The sequence below is a fragment of the Artemia franciscana genome, chromosome 15 (assembly GCF_032884065.1).
Source record: "Artemia franciscana chromosome 15, ASM3288406v1, whole genome shotgun sequence".
Lineage (NCBI taxonomy): Eukaryota > Metazoa > Arthropoda > Branchiopoda > Anostraca > Artemiidae > Artemia > Artemia franciscana.
The window spans coordinates 44,230,229-44,242,332 of NC_088877.1; the positions used below are offsets into that span (position 1 = coordinate 44,230,229).

General features: G+C 36.6%; 1 protein-coding gene across 1 annotated transcript in view; it reads right to left on the reverse strand.

The window, feature by feature from the left end:
* The window catches only part of LOC136036522 (RNA-binding protein 38-like), a 156,498-nt gene that overhangs the window by 26,603 nt on the left and 117,791 nt on the right, over nucleotides 1-12,104 (reverse strand). The window contains exon 6 of the mRNA XM_065718825.1: nucleotides 2,936-3,135. Coding sequence (XP_065574897.1) covers nucleotides 2,936-3,135 — 200 coding nt within the window. The remainder of the gene's footprint in view (nucleotides 1-2,935; nucleotides 3,136-12,104) is intronic.

The window sequence follows — 12,104 nt, forward strand, 5'->3', positions numbered from 1 at the left end:
AAAAATTCACTTCGCTTGTTGACAGATAGTATATCATCCATCCTAGGGAAGAACTAATGGATTGGCAGAGAATGGCACTCAGAGATACGCATCAGGTAGCGAAGATTGGATAATACCTTCAAATACCAGTATCTAGGACTGCCACCTATTTCACGAGATTGCTATTTTAGCACTTTTTGAGTCAATTTTGAGTCAATTTTCAGTCAATTTTTGACTATAGCACCGAAAATCACTTTGTAGCACTTAAATTTGGGCAATTGTAACACATTAGGAACCGACCCGGCTGGCAACGCTACCAATTTCCTCTTAACAGAAATTCAAAATGAATATGACACGAATTTTACAGAATGTACAAAACTGAAAAGGAGTTTCATGTCTGTTATCAGTAGATAATTGTTTGGAATAGGCTTCTAAAGTTTACAAAAAAAATTTCACATAACGCTTTTTGAACAACCCCGACCAAATTGTCATGTGACCTGAAAATGGGAAAATCTAGACAGGAACCGAGACACACATGGGTGGAAAATTCCCTCAAGAACAGCTATTCATTATTGCCAAGATGGAAAATGAAGTCTGCACAAGGGAAGGAAAGATGAAATCTAGTCACCATCCCATAAAGTCACAAATTGGAATGATCAAATTTGTTACAAAATTAACAAGCCCAATTGATTAAGCCCACTTTTTGATATTTTTTGATATGTTATTGACAAAATAGTTGATTGGCTCGTAATATTAGTGCGATGAATATACACGTTAAGAATTGGGAGTCGCTTTGATTTATTTAACACAAAAATACAGTCAAACCTATTTGCACGCTCCAAATACATTACTAAAAGCGCCGTTTTTTCTTCTTTTATATTTAATGCTAAGTTTTTTTTCGAATTTTACGATTTTGCTGATAATAGCTATGTTTTCTGTAGGATTCACCTATTTTTCGTTTGTCAAATTTTACCCCCAAAAATTCCAGCGTTAATAATTTTAATTTTTTTTACATTCAACAAGAAAACAAATAAAAAACGCTACGCTAACCGGAATAATGTAAGTTGGCAACCTGAGAAGAAACACGAACCTAAAATTCTAATCACGTACACAAGGATCCATAGTATATTAAAAATGTGCTTATTAAAGTAACAAGGACAATGAAAATGGGATATGATTGCTTGAATTATATCGGATTATATTCGGAATTGGATCCGAAATCCATGCCGCTATCAACACCACGGTCGGCAAGGCATCTCACCCATTGAAAGTTTGAGAATAGGTTGAATTCTAAAAAATTCAATAAAGAAGAATTCTGAATTCTTGAAAAATTGGATCTTAAAAATGAAAAATGGTTAATGGAATTGACTTCCATATGCAGTGTATATAGCGGCGGGCTCCGTGCCCCCCCCCCAAAAAAATGTGGATTGAAAGATCAGCAAAAAAAGAGCTAAAAACAAATGGCACCAAGCGACTAAAGAAGATGCAGATCTCTTTTGTAGGTACAGTTGTCATTGGAACGTTAATGTTTCAATTTTTAACGAGCAAAAAGTAGTGTCAAATTTCATTAATTAATTTCGCTTATTTATTTCCACGGTTCAACGATGCAACACTAATAACAACGTAGTAGTCCTTAAAACGTAACAGTTTTGAATAAATCAACAGAAAAACCGAAAAAAATCGCAGTTTTCAGGTATAAATAGATTTAAGATGGGGCTAGAGGGGCAAAACATATCTTTATTTAGATGTTCTTGGTATATCAATCATTTCTACATGCCCAAACGTAGTAGCTCTACTCTAAGTACTGTGATTTGCTCTATTTTCGTTAGATCGTCTTTTTAGATTTTTACAAATATCTTTTTCGTATTTCGATTTGGATTCCCAATAAATCAAGGCGTAATGGAGTCTTCGAAATGTCTTAGAAAAAAGATTCTTGAAAAGAACATTTATGCAACTTTCACACAAAGTCTGTTATTTTCTTTGCTATGTTATATTAGGAATAATAATGGATAAACAGAATGTAAAAGAAAAAACACCAAGTCCAACCTCCGTTCCCCCTCAACACTCAAATACCCTCATCCCTCCCCATATTCCCAACCATATTTGCTCCTCAGTCTATGTTTACCTCCCCAACCCACCCTACCAACCATAATATCACCACAACTTCTGGTGTTGAGATAAATTATAAGCAGTAATAATATTTTATAACGACAAATCAAACGCAAAGTAAAGTTATCTCGCAAGAACAGACCCGTTACCAGGGTATGTAGTGCCTAGAGTAAAACTAAATATAGCACCCCACCCTCTTCCTTTCCAAATAAAAGTAAAAAAAAACAATCAATGTGAAAAATTGGATCAAAGTGGGCAACCCTCAGCCGCGACAAGCCCCAGTAAAGCATTCGGGGTAGCTGATGAATCCCTACCGTTTAATCAGCTTGATTGAACGACTTAGCACGATTCAACCAAGCCAAGGAGCTCACTTTTTTTTCTTTTTTTTATGATGCTGAGGTGCTTGTCTGTTAAATAGAACACCCTCAACAAGTGGAGTTAGGTTAATCCTAATGAAATATGCCAAAAGATGATTGTAATATAATACTTTAGAAACAAGATTATGGAAATTATGACAAAGAGTTATGGAAAGCAGGCCGCACAAAATGTATTATAATAAAAACCAAATGTAACCTAACCCCACCTAACTTAGCATAACCCCTAACCACCTCTAAATATTAAGAAATTAATTAAAATATACCTATATCGTAGTTTTCTCACCCAAAATATGCAAATCACAACCGATTCAAGCCGGTTGTGTCAGATCTTTAGACAGCATAATTCCTGAGGATGTTCTGTTTAACAGACAAGCACGGATGCTGAACTGAGAATAATATAAGTTTAGAGTAGTCCATACTTAGCTAATACTACCCCATATGTACACTCTTTAATCAAGCCCATGCCTTACCTGCAGCGTTTGAGTAAGCAAGTTGGTCCACACCGGTAAACTGTGCAGCATAAGCAGCAGCTGCTGCCACAGGATCATAGAACTGTGAAGCCAAGGCTGCCATCGTAGCCTGACTCAAGGCATTCTGATTGGCGGCAGGCAGTTGCATAACATTTTGAGGGGTAACAAACGGTGACTGGTAAATGAGTTGATGCTGAAGACTACAAAAAAATCATGAGTTAGCTATCACCAGGGGTGTAAACTTAGTTGACTTTCTATAATTGGACACTTTTCTACACTCAGACAAAATATCTGCTCACATGGAACATGGGTGCCGACAGAAAGTTTTGTCTGTGGGGGGGGGGATGTTACCCGAGCATTGTTTTACCAAGATTTAAACTGAAATATTTTTCATTTTCCTATTTTTATACGTTTTTGACTCTCGTGTGTTCCAGGAGGATGTTTCCCCCCTCCCTCCCCCGATCCACTACCGGCACCCATGACATGGGAGTTACCGAACAATAGAGACATTTGTAAGTTACTTCGAGGGGCAGTCATAGCACCTAAGCTCATCCCAAACGAAATCTTAAAGGGTTTGAAGGAGGCAAAACCGGTTACTGAGGTTTGCTTCCCTATTACCTGGTTGATTGTCACCATGCTTATCATGAGAAGCGATTGTTTACCTTCTCGCGTATAGCAGTGCTTTTTTTAACTATCCAACATCTATGCGGACGATAAATCTATGGCTTTTACACAATGGAAATTATACGCAGTAAGTGTTGTGTTGACTAATAAGTTCTAGCATTGCTAGATTCATTCTCTGCAGGGTTGCCAACAGCAGTACAATTGTACTATTTTGGTACCTTTCACCTCTAAAGGTACATTCTGGTACAATCACAAATTTCCTGGTACATTTTACAAAATGTGGTACAATATGGTACAATAAGATTTGACTGGACGTCATGACGCCAGGAATTGGAATTGTAGTTTTTATTTGTTTTCTCTTCTAGAGTTTTACCTTTACACGTTTATTTAAGTGCCTGTTGTTGGCCTCTTGCGGTCATAACAAAGCGTGAAGCAGCACATCCATCTGTACGGTAAGTACAAAATAGGTGAGCAGCTATTTGGAGGAGTGACACCAAAATGGTCTCTCAAGGGGAAAGGAGGTCTCCCACATATCTTTGAAAGAAGATATCTGATACTTTGTTCTCTTTATTGTAATGTAATTTTCCGATCGTCCACGTGTTGTGCGTAGCGCAAAAAAAAAATTTCGTCTTGCCCGTAGAACAACACGCAACAAAAATAGATATGGTACAATTTTTTGATCAGTGGTACAATTTTAGGGCGTTTTGCGGTGCTTTTTCTTCCGAAGCATTGGCAACACTGATACTCTGGAAGAATTCCAAAACTAACATAAGTAATTCGAAAAATAAAATTATTCATCTCAAATCGATGAGTACTTTTAGTAATGGTTGGTGATGATCCCCTAGTAACTAGCTATATGAGGTGTTTTCAAGCGAATTTTTAGATTGCTGAAAATTACTTAGGTTGGTGTTGGAACAGAATCAGTTAACATTACACCGATTACAACCGGTTAAAATCAGATAAGATTCAACATGATTAATATCCAGTGAAATTAATTTAATTTAGACTTCATTAAACTTAATTAAAACTAAAACGAATAATGTGTTCTGAATAATACACAAGTACCGAAAAATGTATAGATTTGGCAATCGGTAATCTTATGTCACAATGATGCTCTAAGGAAAACTGTCAAAAATACAATCGGCTAAGATCAGATACGATTCAATACGATTAATATTCAATAAGTTTGACTTAATTTAGACTTTATTAAACTTAATTAAAATGAAATCGAAATTGTCGCTGAAACCGCCTTCCATTATAGTCGATGGAGTCCCACTTTCGGTTTTACTACCAAAATTGTTGCTGGAAGACAATTAGAAGGATTATTAGGGTAAATAACCGCATCTTAGACATGGCTTTGGTCCGGACATAGGACATCTCTTGGGATTGCGGCTCAAATTGGTTTTACGGGCAGGAGACACAAGCGCATTTCGGAAAATAGCAGGATTAACGTGTTCATGTGACTCAGACCCTGTTCAATCCAATCCCCATTCAATTCAACAGCCACCGAACTAAATGCAACACAGCCTTTATTCAAAACAACCACCATTCAATTCAGCCCCATGCAACCCAATCCTCGTTTAACTCAAACCCATATGCAAATTAACCACCATTCAACTCAACCCCTTTAAGCTTGACCTTTGCAGGGAATGGGGGTTGAGTTCAAACGGAAGGGTTAATTTCTGAAAAAAGAATAATCTTCCTTCTGTGTGCAGGTGCAGCTTAGAAAGTTCAATATAATTTTTATACAGATTATTTACAATGAAATATCCATAAAATAAGCTGAAAAAGAAAACTTCTTATTTCACACGAAGAGCCAACATTTTATATTTTAAAACAAAATTTCAAAAATACACCTCCTCTCCAGTCCCAAGAAGGCCTTGCTCGTCCCTTAAAAAAAGGCCTGCGGTAATCCAAAAGACATTTTTTTGAAAGCAATGCTTTAGACGATACTCCCTTTGCTCAAGGAAAACAAATTTTACTGATTGGTTTAATGTTTTCTCCTATCGGATTTGGTACGTAAGATACAGGGTCTTTTTTTTTCCAAAATACTTTAGGTATTCTTTTCTTGCTCTCAGAAGTAATGGAAATTCGAGCTTTTGATATGAAAATTCTTAAGCCGAACTGGCCAGACATGACAACAAACAACAAAGAGACATAAAACTCCACAAAAAGAAAACCTCAAACGAGACTGCGGCCAGTATTGACCCAATTTATGATTGTCTTTTGAAAATAAAAACAATAGTCAATAAAAGAATTAAAATTTTACATAATCACCAGGGGGACAAGATTACCTACTGGACCAAAAAGAGTTGCTTCAATATTAGCTAACAAGAGGATTATTCCGCAACAGAATAGTTAACTTAGTTTCAATTTTCATATTTTTTCCTCAGTTACTTTGATGTTCTCATTGAAGTAACTCGAATAGTTTCTTTTCCCTACATGGATCAGTAGCGACAATTGTATTTATTATTATTGGTGGTGGTTTTATTTGTTTTTAGTTTAGTGATTTTTCCTTTTTATCGTGTCCTGAGCACGCCTAGTTTAGATACAGGCGAAATATCCGCGTTATTTTAGTCCTTCATCTCTTTTCTCTGTACTGGCCGCAGTCTCGTTTGAGGTTTTCTTTTTTTGTGGAGTTTTACCTCTCTTTGTTGTTTTTAAAAATTTACTCTGCCATATTCCGAATGCTTACAAGAAAATGTTACTTTTAAAAACAACTTTTTATTGGTAGCAATCTAAGTTTTTTTGCTCTCCTTTAACATTTAAATTTGTCTAACTTTTTGAACTACCGCTGTTACAAATATGATGATCTTGTCAGTATATCACTAAACTCTGCATTTCGTCAGTTGCTTTGACCAAGGGATCCTAAACATAAAACTTACGCCTGTGTGCCAGGTAAAACTGAATTAAAGTTAAGGTAAGATAGCCAATAGATTTCAGGTTTTTATGACAGGTTTGCAGCTCAACAACATTACTTGTGGCAGAAAAACGACGTGAGCAAAAAAACGTACAACGCTATTAATGAGTCTTCACCGGGGTAATTTCATTGATACCCTAAGCAGTTTTAAATGGTTTCTTTCATAGACTTCTATTAAATTTGTTCCAACCATGCGCATTTTCACAATAGCGATTAACTGATTTAAATGCTTCCAAGTGGTTATTTAAATCTGGATGATTTTCATGACTTCAAGAGCTATCAATTAGCTCAAGAATGGTCGAAGAGATGATTGCAGCTATAACTATGGCAATGTTACAGTTGGCTAAGGAATCTTCGGCAGGGGGAGTACACAAAAAAGGGCCTAAATCTAAAAAGCGATTACGCTGAAAATATTTGTTTAAGCAATTTCGGCTGTATTTAACAAAAATGTACACATTAATAAATTATTAATATTTGTAGAGCACCCCTCCCCCTTCACCAGTTAGGGGAAAATTATTTTAAGCCCCATTAAGACAAACAAATATTTCTAACTTCTTCTCGAAAAATCAAACAAATTCAAATTTTGAATTTCATTCGATGCTTAAAACGTCGGTAAATATATACATTTTCATATAACTTACCTAGGAAGATATTGAAGACGTAATTCCTCGCCTTATTTTATACTCTTTCCGGATTCAATAACCGCTTCAAGGTCAAATCCCTTTTACAACCCTTAAAGGAGTTAAAAGGGCTCAAAACAGCCCACAGCAACCAAAAGTTTAAAGATATACTTCTAAAAAAACTTCATGGTAAGAAAAAGTCGCCGTGTCTAGCTGGTTCGGGAATGGTAAATACAATTTTCATTAGTATTAACAGTAAACAAATTTGCAAGAAGTTTAAAAAAGAGACAGAAACCCCTCGTAAATGACGTCACAGCATAACTGACGTCACCTTCGAGGGGTTTCAGGCTCTTTTTAAACATTCACTCAAATTTGTTTTCAAAATAACATTTCACTATTAAGACTAATGAAAATAATATTTGTCATTCCTGAATTGAGTACAAATTGTAGTTTTTCTTCGCTACACACTTATTTTTAGAATAACGTTTTAAACCTTTGGGTACCATGGGCTGTTTAGAACCATACACAAACATTAACAGAAATACAAATTGTTTATTTTCGTTAACTTTAATTTTTGGGAAATTTTGAGAGAACCCCAGTTTGTTTGTTTTTTTACGGGGGGGGGGAGAATTCCATGAAAATCCTGAAAAATTAGGGAATAGAAATCAGGGGGAAATGTCCCGGATTCCTACAACTTGTTTTGAAAGCATATAAGTGACGTATGTTGTATGTTCTTTTCAATCCTAACCACAACTCGCAAAAGCAGCCGGTAAAGAGGCGCACTACTTCACATGAGTAGTGCGCTACTCAGTAGCGCCTGAGTAGTACTTCACATGAGTACTACTTCACATGAGTAGTGGCCATTTTGCCAGGAGAGACTAGCAAAATGTTCTGCATCTGTTTAGTTCAAAAGACTACTAAAAATAGTATTATATATTATAGGCTACACCAAAGGAATGCCGACATATTTACAAAAAGAGATCCGAGGTAAAAGACTTCACGCCCTTCCCCAACACAAAATTGGGAATCCTCTTCAATTCTTATCTTCAAAGGTCTATAAAAGCATCAAGAGTTCTAGTGCGGCACATTCATGCTACAATTCGTGCATATTTGTTTTTCTTTCAAGGGCTAAAAGAACAAAAGGTTCACAAACCATTACAATTAGTCTCTATTTCTATGTGCTTTAAGCTTGGCATTTACTTAGATATGAGTAGAAAGGGTAGCATTATAACAAGAAGTTCTACCAAATATCTAACCAGAACCCCGCTACCCTCTACCCCCCCCCTAATGTGCAAACATATAGCCCAAATTATATGAGTCCAATGCATTCTGTCACCTATCACTTGTCTTTGCAACTATTAAACCGGTTTTCTCAGGTGCTATAAAACCGGCTTACGAAATATCCAACCAGAGCCTAATACCGGTACTTGTTAATTATTCAGAACACACTCAAGTTCTTGATCTGAATGTAAGGTTTGAGAAAACCGGTTTCATAGCCACAAAGAAAAGTGGCGGGTAACAGAATGCATTGGACTTATATAATTTAGGCTTATATATCTGCATATCAGGGGGGGTGGGGTAAATTAATTGGACAGCGTGAAGTTAGAAAGCAAATATTACTTCATACAATGCAGAATAATTGTAGTTAACACATTTTGTATTCAGACCCGCTATACTCTACCCCCTCCCTGCCTAATGTGCAAGTATATAGCCCAAATTATATGAGTCCAATACATTCTGTCACTTGTCTTTGCGGCTATAAAACCGGTTTTCTCAGATCTTACATTCAGATCAAGAACTTGGGTGTGTTCTGATTAATTAACAAGTACCCTAATACCTCATACAGAACCCAATTTGGGTGAATTTTGGCGCTTTTTCGGGAGTTCATTCATCAAGTTAGCAAATTCCTCCAAAACAAAGCTATTGGAAAAAAATACCTTTGGTACATTATTCTTTAAAAAACGCCGCCTGTTGTATATTTTCACTTCGATGGCTGCTCTAATTGACAACAGACGTCATTCTGGTAACACTGTTTCTTCCACATTTCAACCGTTCTTGGCTTCCTTGCAACCGCAACCAGAGTGCGCAACACGGATCTGACGACAAGTCGGAGTTTACAAAGTTACCTTGGTATACAAAGGTTTTAGGTAATTTGATAAATTTTTCCCGTCAATAAGTATGAACCGAGTATTAAACATTCCCGAACCGAGTATACCAGTGTTATTTCTCTACTTTTTTAATAAACGTGCCATAATATTCCCATTTTTCTTTTCTGATGATATGAATAGCTCCTTCCCCAAAGCAAAAAAGAAAAGTAATCCAACGTTGGAATTCAGACCACAAAAAAATACGCTGAAGTACCAATTTCTTTATTAGACTTTAGGGTATCCCAAAACTATAGCATGGTGAATTACATTGATCCCTCCTGATCCCTTCTGATCTTCGCTTCCAATTACCACAGTCAGAATGCACAACGCGGACCTGATGACATGTCGATATCATCATACAAAGATGCCATTGAATAAAAAGTTTTAGGTCGTGTGATGTTTATGGGTCTCAACGTGAGTTTTGTCACAGGGCAGTGTACTTTAAGTTTAGTTATTTCCTTTTTTTTAATTAAACCCGATTGAACCTTGAACCTTGAAACCTTGATAGATTTCTGCCACAAGCATAGTGAACTGAACTGTCTGGGGCTGCTTTATATTTCCTTATAAGTGTGCCATTGTTTTTCTGTCTTTCGTTTATGCTGCTTTAATATTCCCCCTCCTCCTTTGGAATTCTGACCACCGCACACAAGACCGCATCCAGGGGGTTTAACCCCCCCCCAACCCCCAATTTTTGTCCAACTCATAAAAACGAAACAAAAATGAATATAAACAAATTTCGGATGCTTATTTGTAGTTCTTTTTTGCACACACACACACACATACACCGAAAAAAAACCTGGATATGGCCATATCCGTACGTACGCTTACCTATCTTACCAGTTTTTTTGCTCGAACAAGGGATGCCAGAAAAAATCTAAAAAGTGGCGTGGAAATGACAGGTTTGAAGACAGGGGACACGAGATTTATCCATAAGGTATTTGCCAAAACGGAAGGTTACACATTGAGGTTTTCATCAATCTATCGTCTAACTTCAGCAAGTTCAGGCCCAAACGGTTTACTTTAAATGGAAACTATTCCCCTATATGCAGGCATGCCAACAACACTACTCCATGCCTCCGAAATACTCAGGTGTATAGGAGGTCTACCTTACTGTAGTAAAGGGCTATTGAAGTGATGTGTATGGTGGCCTCTTATCTTAGTTTGGTACAAAACAAGAAAATAAATGACAAGGAAGATGGAAAGAGAAGAATAAGAATGGATATAGTCCATGAAATAGAATAAAAAGACAAAACTTAAAAACAAAAAGACTGAGAAGAGAGGAGTGACTCCAACAAGTAGCAGTAAAAAAGCAACTGAATTTAATAGTTTTAGAAAGGTTTTTAGATCTTAAAAAAATACCAGCTTAAGTTAGTTTTTAAGTAAAATAGGAGCATTAAAAATAAAATAGAAATATGCATCGTAAAACAGAAATTGCAAAAGTTTCTTATTGTAATACCTCCGTTTTCTGTAATTATATGAACTGATTTTTACGTAAATATAAATTACAAAACATGGTTGTTATAACAAGTCGTTGAGCATCGGCACGGGGCCGATGCCCCCCTCCCCTCCCCCAAGGGAAAATGCCCCTCCTGGGAGACAAAAAAACTCAAAATATATAAAAATCGGAAATGAGAATTGTTCGAATTTAAAGCTTGGCATAAACTGAGCTCTTAGTAAAACTTTCCCTTCCCTCGGAAATTTCCTGACGTCGCTCATGTTACCTCTAAGATTGGCATTACAATTTTTATCAATTCACAAGCTGTTGTTACAAAAAACCGTTGCCAAAAAAATAAACACTCAACACTTCTATTCTATCTCACAGCAAACGATTAAACAGAAACTATAAAATACCCAAGTAGGCAAGAAAGAACACGCCAAAGGCACTGCATCAACACCAAGTGAATAGCCCACTAGCCCCGTGTTTATTTACGGAAAAGTGGCGGAATTGGGCTTTTATCGCAAATTGTCTTCACAGTAGCAACACTGGACAAGGGCGTTACTGAAAGTTATTTACTACAGCGGAAACATTTATTATGTGAAACCAGTTCTACCAAACGAAAAATTTCCCAACATTAAACTTTTCCAAAGAAAGCTGTAGGCCAGTGGCGTCAATTGGGAGGGGGTTTCAGGGAGAGGCGTGTTCCCCCTAGATTCTGAAAAGAACATTTATTAGGAGTATTTCCAATGGACATTGACTTTTGTTATTTCCACTGTAAAGATAATAAAAAACGGCAGCTTTACCCCCCTCCACCCCTACCCTCAACTACATTTTGAAAACTGCCTTTTGTCCACTTCAAAATTATCGCAAAGTACTGTAGGCCTTCCAATAACACTGAAAAGACGCTCCCCCTCCCAAAAAAATACCCGAATTGGCAAGAAAGCACATGCCAAACACAATTCATCAATACCAAGTAAATGGCCCACTACCCTCATATTTATTGACGCAAAAGGGGCAAATTTCGGCTTCTTTAGCGATCTGTCTTTACAGAGATAGCACTAGACAGGGACACTATCAAAGGTTATGTAGCCTACTATTACGATTTTTTTTTCATATTTTCGGGCGGAGGAATATACTCAACGCCATTGGATGGCTTACAGCATTCTTTAAAATGATTTAATATCAGAAATTTCGTTTGACAGAACGCGTGTGAAGGGCTAGGAATTGCTTCCAATTAATGACATAATTTTTTTAATTTTATGTCCTGGAAAAATCTTGTCTATTTGGGAAAATTGTCGATCCTATACCCAAAAAAGTTTTAAAAGAAACATTGTAAATACAGATTTTAAACTTACTAGGTATTCAGTATTTAAAATATAAAAAAAATTCCAGGGCTTAATAAAAATTATTCCAGGGTTAA